This window comes from Micropterus salmoides, unplaced genomic scaffold (assembly GCF_014851395.1).
Source record: "Micropterus salmoides isolate LMB-PRFRI ecotype aquatic unplaced genomic scaffold, ASM1485139v1 Ms_hic_scaffold_7, whole genome shotgun sequence".
NCBI classification, from domain to species: domain Eukaryota; kingdom Metazoa; phylum Chordata; class Actinopteri; order Centrarchiformes; family Centrarchidae; genus Micropterus; species Micropterus salmoides.
In genome coordinates, this window is record NW_024044459.1 from 12,866,535 (window position 1) to 12,889,213 (window position 22,679).

Below are 22,679 nucleotides of genomic sequence, written 5' to 3' on the forward strand. Positions count from 1 at the left end.
CTCTAAACTGTTCGTCTCTGCCTTTTTGTGTCTCACATTTTCTCTCTTTTTTTCCCCCCACCCTGCCCACCTACCTCCTGCTGTGTCTCAACCCCTCCTCTCACGTCCTTTTCCTTTACCCTTCTCTCCACTCCACCCGCTCTCCATCTTTACCCCCTGGTCCTTGTTCTCTTCTCTCTTACCTTCCTGTCCTCCTTGCCTTCTAACTCTCTTTCTTCATATGTGACTGGGTATTGGACTATGAACAGTGGGCAGCAGGCAAACCACCGCTCCGGCCTCTGTCACTGCGGCCGCAGCAGCAGTGGCTGCAGCCGCCGGCACCACCGCAGGGCTGGTGGAACAAGGTATCACGGCGGCTCACTCAGGGCACGCCAACCCCCCTTCACCTTCTCTGTTCCTGTCTTTTATACTTAATTCTTTTTCTTCTATTTTCCCTCCTTACTCAGCATGGGCGCTCAGAGCATGCTGGCTGACCACACTAACTTTAACTATATCGCCCATGTACTCATCACCTGCAGCATTAGCTTTGTTTCCATCTATTTGGCAAGTGTTATGCAACATTTTGATACTTGCAAAAAAATGCAACCGTGTGTTTTTCCATCCACTGGGTTATGGCGAGTGTTAAAAACATCCGTAAGATAAGTGGAGAAAGTATTAACAGTCAATTGTTAGATATTGTTTTATCCAAGGAAGGCATTTGTTTGAAACAATACAATAGACGCAGTGAGAGTGATAGTAGTTATGGCTTTTCAAGGAAGCCGTGATAGAAAGATATTTTATCAACAAGTTAAAGCCATCATTTCAAACCTACTTCACAATTTATCTGCCTCTGTAGCTTTTTTTTAATACAAAATTTCTATATTGAGGAAAACATCTTCCACTAAAAGCAAATAAGAAATTCATTTTTGTTGGATGTTTTAGTCAGTTTCCATTTGCCCATTCTATGTTGATGCTTCATAATTCATAAAGGACTTGGATGGAAGCCCAGCTATTGCTGTCATTTTCCATCTGTCACTTCCTGTCTGAGATCTGATAGGGTGGCTGTGCTATCACCACTCACCCATATTATTCCTATTGTCTTCATCTCTAGACGCAGCAACAGAGCATGGCCTCGACCCAACCAAACTGCTGTCCTGTCTGTCTGTTTCTCTTTTTTTCTCCTCACCTTTTTTCTCCCAACTCACCTCTGTTACATCACCACTTCATTTTACCCCATTCCCTTTCCTATATTCTGTCTATTTCTACCTCTCCACCAGCATCACTTCCACTCTCCCCCATTCCATCATGATTTCATATTTCCCTTCACTCTCTCTTCTTTTCTTTGTCTGATGACATTGGAAAGTTTGCCCCTGTCACTTTAAGGATGGGACTGCCCATGAGCTCTTGGTGAATGCTGCATGGGGCAATGGACTGGTGCATGTGCTGCAACACAGGGCGATTTTGGTGCATGGTGAACACTGTGGAAGATGCAAGGCTGGGATGGTTCTCGTGAAGTCAAAAACCTTTCAGGCTGTTGCTTTTATATTTTTAAATTTCTTGCATTAAGGATATATCCCATTGTAGCCCACTGCTGGAGCAAAAATTCACACTTATCTTTGCTCTCCATGATTGTGTTTCATAAATGAGACAAGAGGAAAAAGGAGAGAGACTGGAAGAAAATAACGAAAGAACCAGACTGATGCACATTCCCACAAACACATTCGTTACATTGGCTGTGTTGGTCCAATGGTCCACATGGCGCAAGGCAAATATTCGCTTCACTTTCTGCCTGAACCAAGAGGCAACCTCCGGGCTGAAAAGTGAAGCCAACGCAGAAGTGGCAAACACTGAAGTTGGCTGCCTCCAAAAAGCGAGCAAGTTAGTCAAAGAGAAATGCCCAACGTTGCAACAGAAATAAACATGTTTACAGCCTGATCTCTAATAGCTAATTTCGCCATTCATTACAACTGTGCAGGGGTGAATTCTGTATATAACATACTCGTTTAAATTGTATTAAAGCTTAAAAATATGCATAATTAAGGGCGGGTTGAGCGACAGGTGGTTGCCTTCTCAGGTGGCTAGGCCTATTTGGCCCACCTCTTTGCCTTTTGTTTTTGGATTAGGTGTAGTCAAATAAAGCACGCTATGGCCGAATCAACTGGTTAACGCTAACCTTATTAGTAAACAATTGCCTATTTATGCAGCCGACACAGAGAAACATGGACATCCTCTAAAGCTGATGATACACGGGACAACTTTTTCAGCAATGTTGCTGGGCAATCTTGCTAGTGGCAAGTCTGACTATGACTATTTGAACGGATAGCGGCGGTGCGGGGCGGGTGGCGGAGTGGTGGGGGAAGGGGATTACGGTAGTAATCTTTATTCATTGCCATTGACAGCAACGTTGCCCTGCACGATTGCTCTAAAAGTTGCTCTGTGTATCATCAGCTTTAGAGTTTTATTTCTGTCCCCCTGTAAATCTAATACTTACTGTTTGGTCAGCCACCTCTTCAGAAATAATTCCAGCTTGCTACATCCTTGGCTGTCGTCACCAATGCACTTTTTACAGTATATGATGGCAGTTTTAAACAAAACATTCCTTCTGAGACCAGTGCGTGATGTCACATACATTTTTTGTGTGTTTTTTAGACAGATATTTAAACAATGAAGTGCAAGAGCAGTAGGTTCAGAGGATATTTTAATAAATGTGAACCCAACCTAATGTGTTTGTTCTGGGTATGCAGAAATGAACCGCAGGCATAAGCAACAAAAAAAACTTCACATGACAGTCTAGCATTGAGCTAAGGAGACCGTGACAGTGTCCTTGTTTCTGTGGACCGCTGGGACTCCACAGTCCTCTCTGTGTCCCTCAGCCTCCACTAGGCTCCAATCAAATATTTATAGTGGGCTGTCTCCCCCTATCAGCCTCACTCTGCCTCGCTGGCTTACTGGAGGCCTCACTTTTGCATATTCATACACACAAATGCAGTCGCCATCTACTACATCCACTAGTGTAGAGAAAATGTATCTTTTAATGTGTGCTGGCCTTTAACATGCTAAAGGTTTTGAGTCAGTCTGAGGCCTCTGAGTGGGTCTCTCCAGTAGCTTACTGCATTTCCACATGGCACTTTTGTGTGATCACAACTGAAACATGATGTGAATCCATGCCCATCCTTTCTTTGCTCTTGCAGTGGTGCATCTTGCGTGTTTTTAGTAGGAATTGATAGCGGTGCTTTTGTTTTAATCTCTTCCTCCTCTCTCTTCTTGCTTCATGTGTAATTTGTGGCAAGGTAAGGAGTGCCCCTTGCTTCTCCACCTTGAATTAAGCTTCCTTTTATTTTTCAGGTTTCTACAGAGATTTCCTCTTCATCAGTGGAATTTAAGCCATTTTTAGCAACCTTCAGTTCGGGTTTTTTTTAATAGAACATCCACTTTGCTGTTTTGGCAGAATAATGGTGTTTGTAAAGAGCACAGCAAAATACCCTTATCACTTTCATTACTCTTCTCCTTACTCTTCCTCTCTGCTCTCCTTTCATATCCTCTCCTCTTCTGCCAAGCCCTCAGAGAATTTGAGAGAATGAACTTGACACTATTCTGACCCCATTTCTTCTCCTCAGTAACAACCGGTCTTCGGACGGAGGAAGAACACACAGCACAACAATAAACCACACACATTCATGGCAGTCTCGCATATCTCCGGATTATGTAGTGCTTCTTTATCACTTCATAATGCTTCTTCATTGACTTCATTGAAAGCTAGGACAAAAGGTGGCAGTGATGTATTCTACACACCCTATCTTGCTGTCTCGCTTTTCAAGTGAGCTTGTATGGATGTGGTTTTTCACTTAAAAGAACTGGCTTCCTTGTGACTGGACATCTGTTCCCCCTAAATTCTCATGGAATTTAGGCTTCTGTTGAAAATTCAAAGTAGCTGGCTTGGAGCATGTTTGGAAACGAAAGTGAGAAAATCAGAGAGGAGCTATGTCTCATGTTCAGAGGAAAGAGGCAGAGAGAAAGAGAGGAAAAAATCCCAGACTGCCTGAAAATAGTGTTTTATGTAACGTGGCTGGCTGCTGATGTGATTGCATCTGATCAGACTTGAAATTGCACTCAGCCCCTAAAAAAGTCCCAGTAAGGATTATGTCTAGGGGAGTAAAAGAGAGACTCTGGGACTTCATTTGTTTTTGACAAGCTGTAGCTATTCCCCTTTACACCAATAAGAGAGAATGTGAAGCAGACAGACAGCGAGATTCCTTCCCATATGCATTTATTTTGCCTTGGTGACACATTTCACAAAGGTCGCATTTAAACCTTTATCAAAAAATGTCTTCCAATTCCAAAAATGCTTGAAAATCTAATCTGTCCCTAGTTAATCAGGATCTGTGGTCATTTTTAGCTTACATATTTCGATAAGGTGAGTTTCCTTCACTGGTAGAGTTACTATCTATTATTCTTCCACTGGTTCATTTACAGGCACAGAGAAATTAAAATTAAACAGTTCAACATATATAATAGCCAAACAGATCATTCAGTCATCCAATATGACATATCAAACTCATCAATTCATGTATGCTGGTGGTCGTTTCCTGTATGTGTGTGCATCCAGGGTTGGAGCTGTACAGTACCAACACGTCTGCTAGAGGATTTGTGAGCAGTGAAAATGCACACAATTGCTCGTCCAATCTCTGGTGTCTTGTTAGTGTTAATCCTCTGTCTACGTCCTCACAGGCACACCCGCAGCCCCCACCAACACCACATCACAGAGAGTCTGGCTCTTACTTTGGGGCCCCTCTGGGTGAATGTGTATCTATTTAATGCAATCGGACCACCTTGATAGCCGTGCTATAGCAGTGCAGCCATGGTGAATGGCCTTCAGACTGTCTACTGTTGTCTAAACGCAGTTTCCACAGGGATTATTATGGGTATTACGCTCATCAGAGGACTGTTTCTACAGTATCATTCTTCCTCTCCTACTGCCCCCCCATTATCCTTCATTACAGAGCAGGCTTTAGACTAATGCTCCTTAAGGCCCCCAAAGACTTCTTTAAGGCAGGACTTACTGCCTTACACAGCAGCCATCTTTGATTCGGCTTCCTCGCGGCCATGAGGGGACCATGGCACAAGAATTCATGTGAACCAATGAGTTTGAGAACATTATTTCACTGACAACAACATCTTTGGTTTTTAGAAAGACGAGTATGGTGTTCTGACTCCAGAAGAGGTGGACTATGTAGCAAGTGTGAAGACAAATTAATATGGTGAAGGGTTGAGAGGCATCTTGTTCACCTGACCAACTAGCTTTAGCCTTTAACATCGAACACTTTGGGACCTATGTTGAACCTCGCTATATCTATAAAAACTACTCTAATGCACCGAGTCGGTTCAATTACTTTATAGAACGTGTGATTGCACAATGAGCTTGATGCACACAAGCTTCTGTATTGATCGCTGTTCATTTTAGATGGTGTCTTGGCTGCTCAGTATCACTAAAAGGAAAAACGTATGTGTGGATAACAACACACACTGAGCCCATCAGTACCCAACTTTTCTATCATTCTTTCAGATGCAGCTTTACAACCATGTCTGTTCAAGCAAGTGGATATTAGTCGCACACATGCGGAAATAAATCCAATGTTGCACAAGTAATGAAAGTACACTTTCATTGGAAGTTACAGTGCTATAGTTATAAAACAGTTAAAGTTAAAGCGCTTTATCTGCAAGGTGCCTTTGCTCTTTCAGCCTAAGGCTATGTCAGCTGAGCCATTGCTTTGCAAAAAGGCAGTTTTACTACAGGGGTCAATAATAAATATTTTTTTCTCAAAGTCAACTGAATGTAATCTCTGAAGGCTTTAATGTGGGTTAAAGATATTGTAGCAGACATATCGCTGAAAACTTTGTTGTTGCACTTCTCTGTGTCAACTCATGTCCACCTTTGACTTGTTATTTTTCCCTGTGTTTGTCACTGCAGCAGCTAAGACCTTGCTCAACAAAAAAGCAGATGTCAAGGTAAGGGTCATCACATGTGTTCTTCCCACTTCTCTACTCTCTCAACTCAGCTTTATTTTCCAGAGGTAGAAACTCTGCCTCTTCTGCCTCTTTGCTGTTTTTCTCTGCTCTGCTATTTGCTTCTTTCCCAATCTGACTAATCTCACTTCTACCTACTGTAGCTCTCTTTCTTTTGTAATTGAATGTGTCTCATGTCTTGTGTGTCATAATCTCATTGGATGTGTTTTTTGATGATGTACTTCTGTATTAGGGCTGCTGGACTTTTCTGTGGATTTTGGCATACCATTTTGGGTGTGTAAAGTAAAGATATTTACAGATTTTTTTTTTGTAAAAAGCCACAGCCCTACTCTGGATACATATCTGTTGATATGTGTCTGTATACGTGCACGTGCATATGTGCTTATGTGTATATGTGCATGTATCAGCCTGTGTGTTGCCTGCCAGAGCACAAGCTTCAAGTAGCACATCTTTCTGAAAGCACCCTTTATTTTCATTTGGCATTATTCAGCTCATTGCCACCTCTCCATCTCCATTATTAAATGTAACCATCTGTCAGCCCTCCCCTTTCGTTTTTTCATCACTTCCTCTGCCTCTCATCCCTCCATTTCTGTCTCTTCCTTCCTTTTCCTGCTCACCCCATCTGGTTTTTAACCCCACATTCCTGTTCATCCTTTTAATGAAGATCTCTCACCATCCCACGCTCGCAAATACACACACTGCAGTAACACATCCCACACAAAAATGGATGTGTCTGTGTGCGCAGCGTGCATGCATGATAGTGTCCAGCAAAGCTTGGAACATTGTGTACATGCAAACAAATGTGTTTGCGACTCTTCTTTGCATTGTACATCATGTTGGGCATCTTTGTGCACATACACGTGGACTGAAAGGTGTGTATTTGAGAATATGTAAATGTGACCGTGTGTGAATACGTCACATTTCTTTGTAAGTTTCAAAAGAGAATGAAAGCGCAAATGGGTGTGTGAGCATGCCTGCACACCAAGTGTGCATAAGCGGGGGTGTCCGCATGTGTGGTTTGCTTATGTGCATGTGCAGCAGTGCGTGTGTGCATGTGTGTGTGTTTGTTCACGTGTGCACATGGCCCCCCTCCCCTGTCTCACTGCTCAGTTGGTTCAGCAGGGAATGTGACTCCAGTTCCAGGAATAGCTGCCAGTCTGGACCCTGGAAACATAGACGACAGAAATAGACGCTTACTTCCACTGCGATGCACTCGTTGCCTAGCAACAGGCTCCCCACACTCGCCCCAAACCATTTCTAAAGGCGTCTTCTTCGTTTGCTGCCGTCCCTGCTTTCCTCCCCTGTTTCTTCCCTCCACGTGTCCTTTTTGTACTCTTGGCAACTCTGACCTCCTCTCCTCGGCCACTCCTCCTTCTTCCTCTCCGCTGGTTCATTAATGCATTATGGCACCTGACGTTTTTCAGCTGTAGCACCTGCTCAGAGCAAGCAGGCGGCCTCTCTCTGCCACTAACTACACACCACCATCGGCCTCCCGTGCTGCTAGCTACTTCCTATAAAAGTCGCTTCATCCAGCATCTCATGCAGTGTTGTTATATTGATAACACACACTGTGTCTATTCTTCCTGTTTCTAAAAGTTATGACATGTGGCATTCTTATACGTCGCTGTGATGGATAGATAAACTGATAAGCTGCTTCAAAACAAATTTGGCCTGAATTCACAATAATGTAATATACAACATAGAGGACCTTTTAGGTTCCAATGGGTTTTTTTTTGGTCTTGTTCATTTGAGGTGATTGCACCTCTGTCCCCAAATTATCATGCTAACAATTTATGGATGTATAAATGCTACATGTAACAGTATTGAGCCAGTGGTGATTTTAGATTTAAAATGAGTTCTGGGAGAATGCTTTTGTATGCTGACAGAATAAATTTTGTATTTCCTTCTCTTTCCATTCTGTTATGCCCCCATCTTGCTCCTTGTTGCCACAGACAGGCTTATTCTGTTGAAGAAGCACAGTGGGTCACCGCTTTTCCATCCGCACGACTCCTCTGTGATCTGCTTCCCACTCTTGTTTCCTTTTCCTGATGACTTCCACCGCTCCTTTGTGTGTGCTTGCCCCTCCCTACTTTCGCAATAACACTTCAAAATCTCATTTTCAAGAGGGGAAACACTACTTCTACTTTCTCCAAGCTTTCTGGAAAAGTCTGATCCTGTTCTTTTACAGGAGTAAACGCTGCATTGCCATCTAATTGTGGAAGTTTTGGCTTACACTGACCAGTTCTATGTTGTACTTTGTACCAGTACATTCACATTTTGTCATCCGTTACTTTATCTTCTTTCCCCCCTTCTTCTACCATCCATCCATCCATCCATCAATAAACCAATCCATCCATCAATCGCCTGAGGACAGAAACGCAAGTCCAGCTCTACTGTCCAGTACATGGTGAGCATGCTATTTATGCATTTGCCCAGTCACTCCTTTTTCTTTTGCTCCTTCTCTCCACCTGTTAAATCCTGTATTTGTTTTAGCCACCTTTTCCCTGCCTTTACTCTATTTCATCAGTGGAGTCAAGTCTCCCTCACTTCACTGAAGTATTAACTGCAGCATCATGAAGCATTTTTAATTCAAACAGCAGTCAGGTGTAATTTAAGCATTTCCTGGAGATAATGCTCCCGTGCATGAGAAGTGATCCATTTTAGGAATTGTTAGGAATTACAGAAACAGAACTGAGTAGTTAACATGATAAGTGATGGCTATGGAAAATAACAATACAGAAAGTCAAACTTAATTGACAAATGCCAGGCAGACGTCACATCTTTGGCTCTTACAAAGTGCACTGCCATTACGCTAACCCTGACATTACTCTGAAAAACGTGTGGAAGCAGGATGTTTTAGTTCCATCAGAGTTACTCCAGGGATACTGCTCCAGATCTGTCAGGGGCACACTTTTAGAATAGAGGCAGCGCTTGTGCTTGTAGTTTTAATACAGAGCTCTTCAGACAAGACATTGCACATACTCCAAACAAAAAGTGGGAACAAACATATGGGTAGGTGGGGGACATACATGCTCCTGGGACTACCTCTAAGCACTGAACAGCAACTGACATTTTAAATTTGCATAGGGATAATGAGCAAAACAGCAGTACATTTTTAATTCAGGTAAGTGATTTGGAAAGGAATTTTACCCCCCAACTTGTTTCCCTCTTTTCTGCCGCAAGGCACCTTCTTTACCCCGGCATGTCACTTTTTTCTACACACCCATCATCTCTTCTGCACCGCATCCTCCTTTGTTCTCCCTGTGCACTGCTTTCTGTGCCCATCTGGGGAACCACCTGTGAATACTTTTTACCTACCTTCTCCTTCTTTGCTCTCTGTAACATCATTGTATTAATTGCGAAGATGTGTGATCTCTTCTCGACTTGCATCCTCTGATGCCTAATACTATGGTTTTGCTTTCAGTATAGTAAATGGTTTAGATGTTTGGCTTTGGACGTCAACAGCTGTTTTTCACCACTGGAGAAGCTTTGTTCAGGACCATCTGTCTTCATGCCAGTTTTTGAAATGCCATTCAGGAACATAGGGGGCTTTTTCCCCCAAAGACACACATGATGCGAATGCCTAAGACCTTGAGTTGATACTGCAAACAAGCTCTGTCTCACCTGCTAACTGTTACTTTGATGAGGAATACATTTCCTGTTGCTCCACGGAGGCAGTGGGGTGATGGCAGATGACGGCTTTGGTTTGTTTAATGTGTGCTTGAGTGTGGGTGTTTGTTTGTGCACTGGTGTGTGTGTGTGAGAAATGTCTATATGTCAGCTTATTGTTGGCTTACACCAGCTTGTATTTTCATGGTTGTTCTGTGTGCATTTGCATTGTGTTGTGTTTTTGCACTAGGTGTGCAAAAACACAACACTCTCTTCTTGTCTCCTTCTCCTTCTTCTCTCCTGAGTAAGCCCTGTGGCTTACAGAATTCATATTTTGGTAAACATATACACCTATACACACGCACACGCGCACACACACACACAGACACACACCATTCTTGACTTTCTTTCTATCCTGTAAATCCATGTGTCAAACTATTACCAATTCTGTGACTCAGCATCACTGCACAATATCAACACCTGCTTTAATAAAAATACTTTCTTTAACTCTTCCTTTTTAAATTTGATGTAGAAATGTGTGTGATATGAAACGGTTTCGCTATCTTGATTAGCATTGGGGCTTTTAACATTCACACCTTATAAAGGCTTAATGACCCATTAAGTAATCCATGACTCCTTTTGACCTCTTTCACTGACTAGCAGGATACGCTGCTTAGATAAAATAGTGTTTAAGAGTGATTAAGATTTATGTAACGGTAACTGACTTCTTAGAGTGACTCACTTTGGTGATTCACTTCCACACCCAGCACTCAGCTCCAATTAGCAATTTCAAGTTAATATTTTGCAACAGGATGAGAAAAAATGTTATGTAGATTCAATGCAAATATCGTTGTCATTGAACTAAGACATAAAGGACCGGCCGCACTTTGATGTGTGGCCTTCAAAGAAGCATTTGATCGTGGCTTATGAAGGTGATTCATTACGGCCAAATGGCACAGTTGAATCGTTGCGATGTGGCATCCTAAGCAGCGGTAGTCATTACCAAGTCACAATATGATGATGTCACCCGCCCCCTCATTGCACCTCTCAGTCTTGTGAATGAATGTCTTAGGTAAAGCTTTCGTCACTGCTGCTGCTTCCTGATATCTACTGGGATCCACACTCAGACATGAACCTGTGTTTATCTAACTGTGCTTGTGGGGATCTTCATTTACGGCCTAACCACTATTTTCTGTCTCTTAATTTGACAGAATTTTAGTCTAAAGATAAAAATAATGGAAAACTGTAATCTTGACAGCTATGAAAAGACAAGGAAGTTTTTTTTAAATGTCGTTTTTTTTTAAGAGCAACACAAACAAAACTCCGTTAACCTCTATTGTATTGGGGTGGAGGAAGAATTTTCTGAGACGGATTTGTCAAAATATCTGCATCATAAACTTGAAATGAATGAAATTAAATTATAATTAAACCAACAGGATGTCAGAAACACTGTGGTGAGAAGCTCAAAATGTGTTCTCACAGGACATAAACTTACATACAAGCGTGGACATACACACAAACCCACCTCTTGCTGTTGTTAACACTCTTGTTGTGTCTCCTCCCTTTCCTCTCCTTTCCTGCACAGCCCCAGACAAACAGCACCAAAAACAGCATAGTCACCAGCCCCAAAGGAAACATCCCGTCACCTGCTCTGGTATTTACTTCCTAAGCCCCCCTTCACCTGTGTGTGTGTGTGTGTGTGTGTGTGTGTGTGTGTGTGTCTTTCTGTCTGTCTATTCCACCAACCGTCTATCCTTCAAAACCCCTATACCTTCACCCTAACCTACTTCCTTACTCCTTCACCTTTTGTCTGTTTTTCCTCTCTGTCTTGTTGATTGTGGTTGATCTTTGTGTAGCCGCTGCGATGGCCACAGCGGTCGGAAAGGTCTTTAACCAGCAGGTGGTGTCTGGAAACATTTCCCCATGGCAGGTGGGGGTGACTTCCACTAGAGCTGATATTGTGCTGCCATGTCATTTTCTCTGTCAGTGAAAGTTTGCCAAAGAGGAACAGACAACCAGTGCCTGCCGAGGCTGTCAGAGCAATTTACCCCCTACTTCCAATTTATGCATCTGTAGAGAAGCAGTTCCCCACAGTGTGAGCATCAAAGTCTAACGGTCTGCAGATTGTCCTTCCAGCCAAATAGCACACCAGCTGATTTCGAGGATTAATGCCTCCCCTTCTGTTGATGGTGTGAAAATCAGTGAGATTATCTAGAATGAAAACCTGCGTGCTCTTGGGCTTCCAGCACATGCTTGCAAACCAATTTTATACTTTTACTTGGCATCAGGCCTCCAGGGGAGATTTTACTGCATGTTCATTGAGGAAAAATTAAGGTCAACCAAGAAAACAACTGTTGGATAAAAAAGCCAAAAAAAAATTGTATTAAGAACAAAAGTTTGGATTTACATTAATGCTGACAATGTTACAAAGCATATCATAGCTTTGAATTGTTGTACTTACCAGAGAGCTATGGTTTCAGTCCATGCCAGTACTGTCTAAAAACCTTAACAGTCCCTGTTCACCACTGCGTTACCAGGTATGGGTAGGATCAACCTGTAAAAGCACTTGTGTGGTCTGTGAAGACAGCATGTAAGTTTAAACTGCAAACATCTAAATCATGTACATTAGTCTACAGACATCATGGGATAACTGTAACAGCGACATTTAGTTAACATCACAATTTATTTCTGCTTGTGCTAGGGTTGGACGATATGGCCAAAATCGATAATTATCACGATAAGTATCAAATCGTTATTTCTTTCAAGTTTAAAGGCTGAGTTTTGCCATACAAAGCTGATATTACAGACTTACAAAGGTCAAAATTCATCATTCTCACATGCCCAGATGGATCCAACAAAACCAGCAACTGTTCTAGCCGTCGGTAAGCTGCTTTAAACCAGCCTAGTGTAAAAACTAAAACTGCAATGAAACAGTATTCTTGCCATAAACTGTCAGTCCTGTGTACCCTCTCAGACACCCGCCATTGTACACATTGTCTGACGTCTGACCCAAAATCTAATATCTAATCAAAGGTCACACTGGTGTGACGTGGTTATAGAACAGAGCAAACACAGTTGAAGAAATAGTGATAGTTAATTGTGGTTAAACTCTTGAGGCCAAACAGTGGCTCACTTTGCAAATCTGAGGTAGGACATTCAAAACAATTATGATAAAATCTTTGTCAACAAATATGCATGAGTAAAATTAAGGAAAAGCTTTTTTTTTCAGTCCTTTTTCCTCAACAAAATAAACATCTTAATAAAAAAATTAAGTCCTAATTTGTATATGATTCAAGTGAATAAAATCAAACATTTATTGAATCTTTATTGAACATTTGTTATATTGTTGTTGAAAAAAATTATATTGTGCTAATTAATGTTATTGTTTTATCGTCCAGCCCTAACTTTTGCTACACACTACGCCTCATGTTATCGTAATGACCCAATTTCCTGTCAGGAATTTCTTTCCTGTCAACACTGCTGGTGAAATCCCGCTGCTTATGAGACAGTTTAGATTATCTTCGTCTTTTGATAAAAAACGCAGAAACCTCCATCCTCGCTCTGTTCTTAATGGCTAAAGCTGCGTAGCTACAGTGTTGTGTTAATGCTCTGCTGATCATTCCAGGTGAAGCGCTACAGGAGGTTTTAATGGCATGTGCTTTTTTTCTTTTTGCTCAGTTGCCTTTCACAGCTACTGCAGGCTGCTTTGTTGTCATTTGAATACTAATTTAGATGAACATTTTAATGGCGTCAGTTTGTTTGTCATTAGTTTTCTGAAACCATCATGGTTCGTTTTAAAAAGTAAAAACTCTGTATGAGAATGCAGAAATTTAATTAAAGGTTTTATTTTTAACTTTTTTAACAGTGTAGACATTTTAACATTGTCACATTGTAAAAACTAGAGGACAGGTGTGGAGGAAAAGATTTTAAAAAGCTTGTGAACATATTGTGCTTTATAGGCTACGGTGTTTTAACGGGAACATCTACAACAACCCAAACCTGTGGCTACTGTGCTGAAACAGAACTTTTAAAACATGTGGACATTAATCTTTAATCTGCATTTTAGTTGTTTTCCAACAGTGAGGTACATTTGCAAGTATGTGTGAGTATAAGGTTTCTGACACTATTTTCTACATATTATGTTTTTATATTTAGACAGAAGTGTTATATCATGCCATTTATATACCAAGGCCAGTAGCCATGCTTAATCATAAATCACTGGCAACCAAGTCCTAGATGCCGCACTAATGATCTCACCAGCTTAGACATTTAACACAGCTGATGTCTTGGGCAAGTTTGGGTTTGCTCCTTGGAACTCCTGCACACTAAATATAGCTCTGGCTATACAAAGCTCCATCTAAGCATGTAATTGTAATACATAATCTGTTGCTCAGTTATATTATATTATTATAGAAACCTAGTGGTTCACCTGGTATGTTGGGAATTACCTGTTCATGGTGTGTGTGTGTGTGCGTGTGTGTGTGTGTGTGTGTGAGATCACCAGCACTAGACTAGCTTGATACAGTGATTAAAAGTAGCCACCTGCTTTCAGTCCTTTCGTCAGAGAGGGCAAAGCGAGAAGCACACAGCCAAACACACTGATGGAGCAACAGGTGTGAGCATATTTTTGTGATGGACATGCTCGCAGTTGTCCTTTTGTGAGTGTGTCTCTGTTTTTTGTGTGTGCATGCATGTGATGTTGGCTTAAGTCTCAGTCCAGTCTGCACATGTGCAGACTTACTATCAGAATCGCTTGATGGGAAGTTTACGTTTATGTGCTTAAGAATGGGCATGGTAGTGTGGGCACAGTCATAGATCAGAAGAGCCTTTTTTTTTTCTCTGATGCTTGAAGGGAAGAGGGAGTGGGCGGGCGGCTGTGATCTCCATGCTGTTGCTAAGGTCTTGAGCAAGTTACTGTTTAACCATTTAGTACATTTAACTCCTGTATTACAGAGCTGCCAGGCCATGGAAAGACAGACCGCCTTCACTTACATGACCTTAATTGTCTGACTCGGAAGCCGTTTGGTGGGGTGATGGGAATCTGAAATGTGTACATGTACTTTAATCTATAGTATATGTGGCATGGCTCTATTTCCATAACACAAAAGAACATATATTGAACTAATTTAACTTAGCTGTGCTACTAGAACATCCCTGGAAGAGCAGCAGTTTCAGTATGTGTAATGGTCAAACCCTTCCCCATTTGATGATGTGATGCCATCAGGACCCACCGCCTCCTCCTAATCTGCAAAAAAAAAAAAAGGTTGCCCAAGTTGCCGCTGGTGCTTGTTGCCCTGGGCGACGGTTGCCCTGACAACATCATCTTCAATGAGAAAGCTGATGATTGGTCATCCCAGAGGTGTCACGTCCTGGGGGACGAAGAGAGCTGCAACAAATATGGGGGGTGCTGATGGGTTCTGTTCTACTGTAGATCAAATGACTTGAGAGCTCCAGAAAGGGAAGAAAATATATCTGTCTCCATTCTGAATCATCAGCAATCAGTGCCTGCCCTATAGGGTGGCAAGAAGCCAGCGCTGTGGGGGTTGTCAGCCATAAAGGCCAAGTGACAGTGTTGGAAAAGAGCCACTATTTTGCTAAAAAAGTAGCATAGTCATAGCTTAGAGGTGATAGCTTATTTTTAGCAGCAAGAAGATTTAGATGGGGTTGATAGCAGAAAAATAACAAAGAGAAAAGTTCTACTGTTTGGCTAATCTTGTGGAGTGAGTGATTTCAGACTGAATTTCTTTTAGAAAGGGATCCTGAGATGATGACAGTATCTTCCCGGCAGCGCTTGCCTTTTCTGTTGAGACGAGTGTGAAGGAACAAAATTACCTGTTTTCATATTATGAGGCATCTCTGTGTTTTTGCTGGGCGTCTCAGTGCCTTGCAAGATGTTGAGGCAAGTGTTAATCTATGTCATCCCCCATTTCATTTATATTGTCTGCCCTGGTTGATATTCTCTTAATTGTAATCTAGATTATTTCTTGATTCTGTACATGTGAAGGGCATTGAAGGCACTGTACGCATGCACAGCAAAGTAGTGTAGAATAAAGTGCCTATGTTCAGCAAACCCTGGATAAGTTAAGGCTGAATAAAGGTCACAGTTTTTGAGTGCAGCTTTATGCTGTGCCTTTCCTTAGGCTGTGGATATGTACTGTATGTGTGTGAGAGAGATATATATGGCAAGCACTTCACCCTGAGTTTCTGTGCTGTATCTGTTCTGTGTGTGTGTGTGTGTGTGTGTGTGTGTGTGTTGAATTTGCACAGAACTGACTCCAAATTAGCTCATCCACCCACTCACTTCGCTTTGGAGGACTCCCCTCTCTCTCTCCTTTGTCAGCCTTAACAAACACTTTCTCTTTATCCAACATTCATATCACCCTCTTTGTTTCCTTTGTACATTTTCACACTCTTTTATCTTTCTTTCCCTCCCTCTTTCTCCCCCTTTCTCTCGTTTATTCCATCCACATCCCCTCCTCCTCTTCCTCCTTCTCCAGGAACCTCAGACAACCGTCATCCATAATCCAGTGGACGGGACAAAGGTAGACATCATTCCCAAGTCCTGACCTATTCTTTGTCATTCTCCTCCTTTTCCTCATCTTCTCCTGACCTTTGATCCTTCTTCTCATTATGCATCGGTGTGAGCACACCATTGGCATTGGTTTATTAATGCGTATGTGCATATGTCTGTCTGTGTATGTGTGTTGCTTGAGAGTAAACCCCTCAGATAAATTCGCTTTATATTTTTATGGAAAACATGCAATTGTTGTTTACCTTGTTAACCAGATGCCCCATTGAGTAAGCTTGTGTGTTCTTGTGACTCATTATTCCACCTAGGGGACCTCGACACACGCACACACACACACATTACACTCCAATACTACAAATGAACAGTATACTAATGAGGGCAACAACTGCAACAGTATGTATGTTATAAGTGGGACCAGTGGGGAGCTCACCAGAAAATAATTTAAATATTCAGTAGCTTATATCAGAGCTCAGCATATAAAACAAACATTTACCATAATTGACATTTGGCTCATGTAAGTGTTCAGTAAAAGTACTTTTGAGAACTTCCCTGTAAAAAATATTACAACACCCAGGATCATCCCAGTCACAGGCTTCTTGCATGTCTTTCTTGTCATCGGCATAATGATCACTATTTCTAATGATTTTATGTTCATATTCAAAAGGATCATATAATTTATTGACTAGATTGTGGTTCACACATAGCTCTAATATAGCTGAAAGAGATGTATAATTATAGTGTATTTGTTGTGTATAGCATATAGCTCCTAAATGTAGCTGCTACAGTTGAATGTTGTGTGAATGTTTAGAAGTTGTGCATGAACCTGCATGTTGCAGTAACATCCCTTCCTCATAGGTATGATGAAGTATTTAGTGTGTGTGTGTGTGTGTGTGTGTGTGTTTGCGCGTATGCGCGCCACTGTGTTTGCTCTGTTCTATAACAACGTCACACCAGTGTGACCTTTGATTAGATATTAGATTTTGGGTCAGACGTCAGACAATGTGTACAATGGCGGGTGTCTGAGAGGGTACACAGGACTGACAGTTTATGGCAAGAATACTGTTTCATTGCAGTTTTAGTTTTTACACTAGGCTGGTTTAAAGCAGCTTACCGACGGCTAGAACAGTTGCTGGTTTTGTTGGATCCATCTGGGCATGTGAGAATGATAAATTTTGACCTTTGTAAGTCTGTAATATCAGCTTTGTATGGGAAATGGCCCAAAACAGGAGGTTTTATTATGAAAGTGAATGTAGTATAAACACCAGTGAGGGAAACTATAGCGAAGTGCACAAAGTATACTAGCATGAAACTAAATGAATAAGATGCAAACTGTAGGTGTGATCACACTTTTAATATTTCTAATATTTGAGGATGCTTGCCACAGTTCTCTCCCTCACACACACACATACACACTTTTTGTCTATACTTGTTCTTCCTCTGCTCAGGTCACCAGCTGCTCTTTACAAAGCACAAAAGTTGCTATGAAACCACTTTTGTGCTTTGTGCTTGTGTTGCTGTTCGTGCACGAGTACACTTCTAATGAGGTCACCGAGTCTCTCAGCTCTCCTGTACATGCAGGGGAATTTAGGCCCATTTAATCTGCTAATTGGAAATCAGAAGCTAACTTCTCCTCTGGCAAAAGCCTGACAAAAAAAAGACAGCCTGGAAGACTGAAAGGTAGATGAATAGAGCGATCTGACGCCCTGCTTAAGATGACATCGACTTGCCACTTGAGAATCCATTCTGCCTGCATTGTGGAAATAAATGGATGGAGCACATCCCATTGAGTTTCTGTCAGTTTCAGCAAGAGACAAAAACACCCTATGGAGGAAAGACGTCACTTGTCCATGTGGTGTGATGCGCACACACACATACACACACTGAGAATGAAGCAGAGGGAGCTTTGCCCGGGGTAGAAGAAGAGAAAAGAAGTTTAGGCCATGGGTAAAAAAAGTCAAATATAAAATGACACAGTGGCAGATTGAACTATGAGGCTGATGGGTTTGCTGGAATGGTTTGACTTTCTAGTTGCAACTATTGGATGGTTGTGACACATTAACACACTGAACAATATTGGAATTTTGTCCTGGCATCTGTTTATGGATTTAATCCACATTCATTGGCCTCCATATACAACATGTAGTGCTCTGTTGTTTCTGTATTGTGAAGATGGTAACATAAGAATATGCCCCCTGCTGGCCTGTGTTTTGAGTTTGTAAAACAAGTATGTGTGTCTTCTATGTGTCTTCAGCACAAATGTGAGTGCTACTGTGTTTGAACCCAGACCTGTCTGTCTCTGGTCTCCAGGAATCATCAGATAGCAGCAACACCACTGTGGAGGATGAAGATGTGAAAGGTAAGACTGCACAGATACAAATCATGTCGTGCCGAAGTGTTTGCTTCAAATGAAAGGCTGAAGTACTTCTGGGAACTTGACAAATTTTGGATCATCACTTCACATTTTTAATGTATTGAGGTAGGTAGGCAGGCAGTCAGTGAACAACCTGTGTAACTGCAGAACCTCTCATGATCAAAATTATCACACGAGACAGACATGTTTTGAAACAACGGAAGCATTAAAAACAACTGTGTGACAGCAGATAGCACTCTCAGCCAGAAAGTAGAGGACATTTGGTCAGTTGCCGTTCAGTTGGCCATGTTAAGTTTTTTTCCATTTTGTAATGGTGGATTGTGACTGCTATGACAGTCAGTTACACATGGCGAAATGGGTTATTTAATTCTCCTTGCAGTAAAAGGTGTTCATCATTATTTGCTGACATAATTGTTGGATCTGAGTCTGTCTTTATGAAATTGGGCACAGTTGCTATCATTTTTAAAAGCTTAGAAATTACAATTAAGCATTACGATAATCCAGAGAGCCTACAAATGTCCTCTGGCAACAGGCGCTCTGCTTTGCATTAGCTTCTTGTTTATTAGACGGCAATATCGCGAGCCTCAGGGTGGTAATGCATTATGATGCCAGCTGTTGAAAAGATGTGTTTTGTATTCTGACAGAGTAAACGTGTGAAGTCGTGAATCTTGACCATTTTTAAAAGCTTACAGACACAATGTGGAACAGAAAATTGCTTAATGACTTATTATTTTCTATTTTAATATATAATCACCGAAAAAGAGATTTTTTTTTTTTTATCACAGTAGCACACTCTAGATAGCTGGCTGATAGCTGACCTCTTACTGACCCCTTATGGAGTCTGGTTGTATTGCTTCTGCTGGTTTTTCAGAAAGACTGAAGCGAAGTTTTGTGTGTGGCTCAGAGGTGGGGGGGGGGCTGTGAAATGTAAGAGGCCTTGTACTGCGTGTTATGCTGTTGTGGTTTGGCTTTCTTTCAAGCGATGGCGTTTGGCAGAAATCTTAATACTAAGAAACACACACCTCTAAAATACCAACATGTCCGGGTGGTGTGTCAGCTTGCGGAGTTGTGTACTTGTGTTGTGAGCATGTGTTTATGTTGCTTGTGGCTGAAATTGTGAAATGACCATCTTAGTTGCACATATCACACATATCGGCAAATAACCTTTTTTGTCCGCTGTGTGTGCGACTGAAACAATGTCTGTGTGGTGAATGTATGGATTCTGCCTCTGCTTATCTATGCCAACACACTCAAACACCCCTGTTCTCCACATCCAAGCTGAATACAATGCATCTGTATCAGGTCATGAATGTTTCATTTCGGTGTCGGGCATACAGAACAAAATGTGCGCTTCCTCCTCCTCCTCCATACAGAGGCTTCGCTGACACAAATTCCCTAGCAACCATGGCAGTCATGTAGTCATGTAGGTCTGTAAAAAAAATAATAATAATAAAAATATAAAAGAGGCAACAATTATGAAGTAGTTCTCAAGTAGAAGTGGCCTGCCCCAATTTTACTGGTGTCATCATGCTTATTGTAAAAGCAGAGGTTTGGGCAAGTCCTTTAAAATGTACTCAAAGTAAAAGTAACTGAGGCACTTTTCTGAAAGGAGAACACAATCTGAAATGTCACATAAAGCCCTGAGAGGATGGAGTTCAAACTCTATATTTTATTTAGTTGAAACATTTAAAATTACCAAGTAAAGTGCACCAGCTGCATTAGTGTGCGTTAGCTAGATTTGGTTAAACATTTTGATCTGTACCATGCTGTTAACTGTCGTTAGCACCAGTCTCTTGGGATCGAACTATCTATATTCCAGAGCACATAAGAAACATTCAGTGTTTGTCGTCATTATTTATCTTACTTGCAAGCTAATAAAGCAAAGTGATTGCATCTATAACTCTTTGTCAAAATGTTATTTATGTTATTTGAAAGTTGTGGACAGCCAGTAGGTGAGATTCCAGTAATAGAGGTTTTTTTTGTTGAAAATATATGTCTGTCTGAAAAGTTCACCCTGTTGCTAATTTACAGTAAATTATTAAAATGACCCTTGGTAGAAGTAGGATACCCAGAAGGAGCATTGCATCACCTGAAAATCCTTTATACCCTCCAGGCTCTACTGTACCACACTGGACTTTCCCTGTACACACAGTGAAAGGTATCCTCCCCCTACCCATTTTCTTCCCTTCCAAGGTCCCAAATTGGAGCCCTAACACCCCACCCCTCTGGCAGGAGTGTAGAGGGCAAGGGCACCTTTAGAGGGGGGTCAGGGTCTAAATTTAGCCAACGGGGACAGGAAATAGCGACAGAATGCCCAGAGAGGCGTTAAAAACACATCGCTCTGCTAGCGCCACCCTTAGATAGCATTGGTCTCACACAGCAGCTTTAAGACTCCTAAGATATGAACCGGCAGAGCACGGTTAGTGCCAGAGAAAACTACAAGAGCTAGGTGAGTGCGGGAGGAAGGTTAGTTGTGTTAGGTTGGAAAAGTCTGTCATGTTGGCCTTTGTAGGATCATGTCAGGTCAGCGACAGCTCGACAGCTGCTTTGTAACCCAACAACTGTGCTGGCTTTTGGAGCATCTTAACACATATCTGTTCTGTTACTCTCAGCGCGTTTATAGTAGAGAATATGTTACAGACGCTCTTTTCTGAGGGAGTTGTTGTGAGTCATTAATTTGTTGCATAGGCGATCATTTTTTACGTCATTGTTGTGACATCTGTGGAATTAAGTGCTAATTGCTGGGAAGTTCCTGCACTGCGCGTCCAAGGAATCAGTCAAACAGTGTGGGCTGTACTGTTACGTCTTTTTCTGGTTGTGTTTGGTTTCTGTAGTTACCTCAGAAATTGCAGAAATTATTTTTTTGCATTTTTTATGCAAATGTTGTGGTTTGTTGCGTTGGTCTATGAATTTCATTTGCTCACATTGGAGAGGGTGCGGTCATACCTCTAGTACTATAGTTTTGTGGCAGGAATCTCCTTTTCCTGTCTCTCTTAGCTGTCCTGCCAGTCTTGTGCCATCTATTTTTTTCCTCTGCAGGCATGCTTTCTTTCCCTCTGTTCAGCAACGAGTGTTCATATGTTGCGTTTTCCTCTGTGCCTGCTGATTAAACAGACGAGTGTTGATGAGTAACATCAAACATCCACATCCTCTCTCTCATTATCATGGCCAACACCAAGTTGTCATCATCCGTCCTCTGCTCACTGGCAAGACTTCCATTAAAGTCTCAGTAAAAGCAGCTACACTTGGAAATCCTGCTAAAACAGACTTATTAACTTGAATAACAATGAAAATGCTTTTGAAATTGCGTGATGGACGACGCGTCAATTAAAAGTAGCTGTAACTTGTCCCTGCGAGATAATTTATCTCACTGGGTTTATCATCTTGTATTATCTGCCCCCGCTGTGTCATCTCACACTCGCTTTCGCCCTTCCCATCATTTCTCAATGTGACATTTCTGTTGTGTTTTCATGTGCAATATGTTTGGCCATCTCTCTTTGCATTCATGTGTGTGTTTGGTCTCCTTCTGTGTGTGTGCATGTCATCAGGGAAGAGCTTAGACAACAGCTCGCTTAAGGCGCAGTCCAGCACAAGCTCCCAGCCTGATAGCTCTCAGGGCTCCTCAGCTGCTGTGTACTGTAAGTCAGCATGGCCCGCCAAATGCAGCCTGTAACACACGCACATTTATATCCTGTACTAGCAATATACCCTGACAAAATCCTTCCTTGTGTGTATTCGTTTCAGCGGTCCTGCATCTATTAAAAGGATACAAACACTGTCATTTAGCACTACTAAATCCCTAAAGTACCCTGACTAACTTATACTGCGCTTCATTCCTCCATTAGAGCCTTCTTAGTCAGAACCATTCTTGCATCTTACTATCAGACTGTCTAAAACATTTAATACCAACATAACCAGTCGTTTTGAAAAACAGTGAGATGCCTCATAGTACTTCTGCTCCTCTACAATCCTATCCTCCCCCCTGTTCTGCCCACGCCACGTGTGTTCAGAGTAACTCGTTGTCTCCTTCTCATGGATTTACGTGGAATTGCAACAGAATACTGCTCCATGACAATCTTTGTCTTAACATTGTTTTTCAGACATTTCTAGGAATAAATGTTGCTCTGTGTCTTTTTTTATTTATTTTTCCCTTCACTGTCTGTGAGT

At 41.7% G+C, this 22,679-nt stretch overlaps 1 protein-coding gene across 41 annotated transcripts in view; it reads left to right on the forward strand.

The window, feature by feature from the left end:
- Positions 1-22,679, forward strand: part of camk2b1 (calcium/calmodulin-dependent protein kinase (CaM kinase) II beta 1) — a 71,547-nt gene that overhangs the window by 41,548 nt on the left and 7,320 nt on the right. For 6 of the 41 annotated variants that reach the window (XM_038702630.1, XM_038702629.1, XM_038702644.1 and 3 more), the window contains 6 exons: positions 249-344; positions 5,948-5,985; positions 8,378-8,410; positions 11,198-11,266; positions 16,110-16,154; positions 18,449-18,497. In XM_038702630.1, coding sequence (XP_038558558.1) covers positions 249-344; positions 5,948-5,985; positions 8,378-8,410; positions 11,198-11,266; positions 16,110-16,154; positions 18,449-18,497 — 330 coding nt within the window. Of the gene's footprint in view, positions 1-248; positions 345-5,947; positions 5,986-8,377; positions 8,411-11,197; positions 11,267-16,109; positions 16,155-18,448; positions 18,498-22,060; positions 22,151-22,679 lie in introns of all 41 variants that reach the window. The other 35 variants (XM_038702634.1, XM_038702647.1, XM_038702670.1 and 32 more) reach the window with 15 other exon arrangements.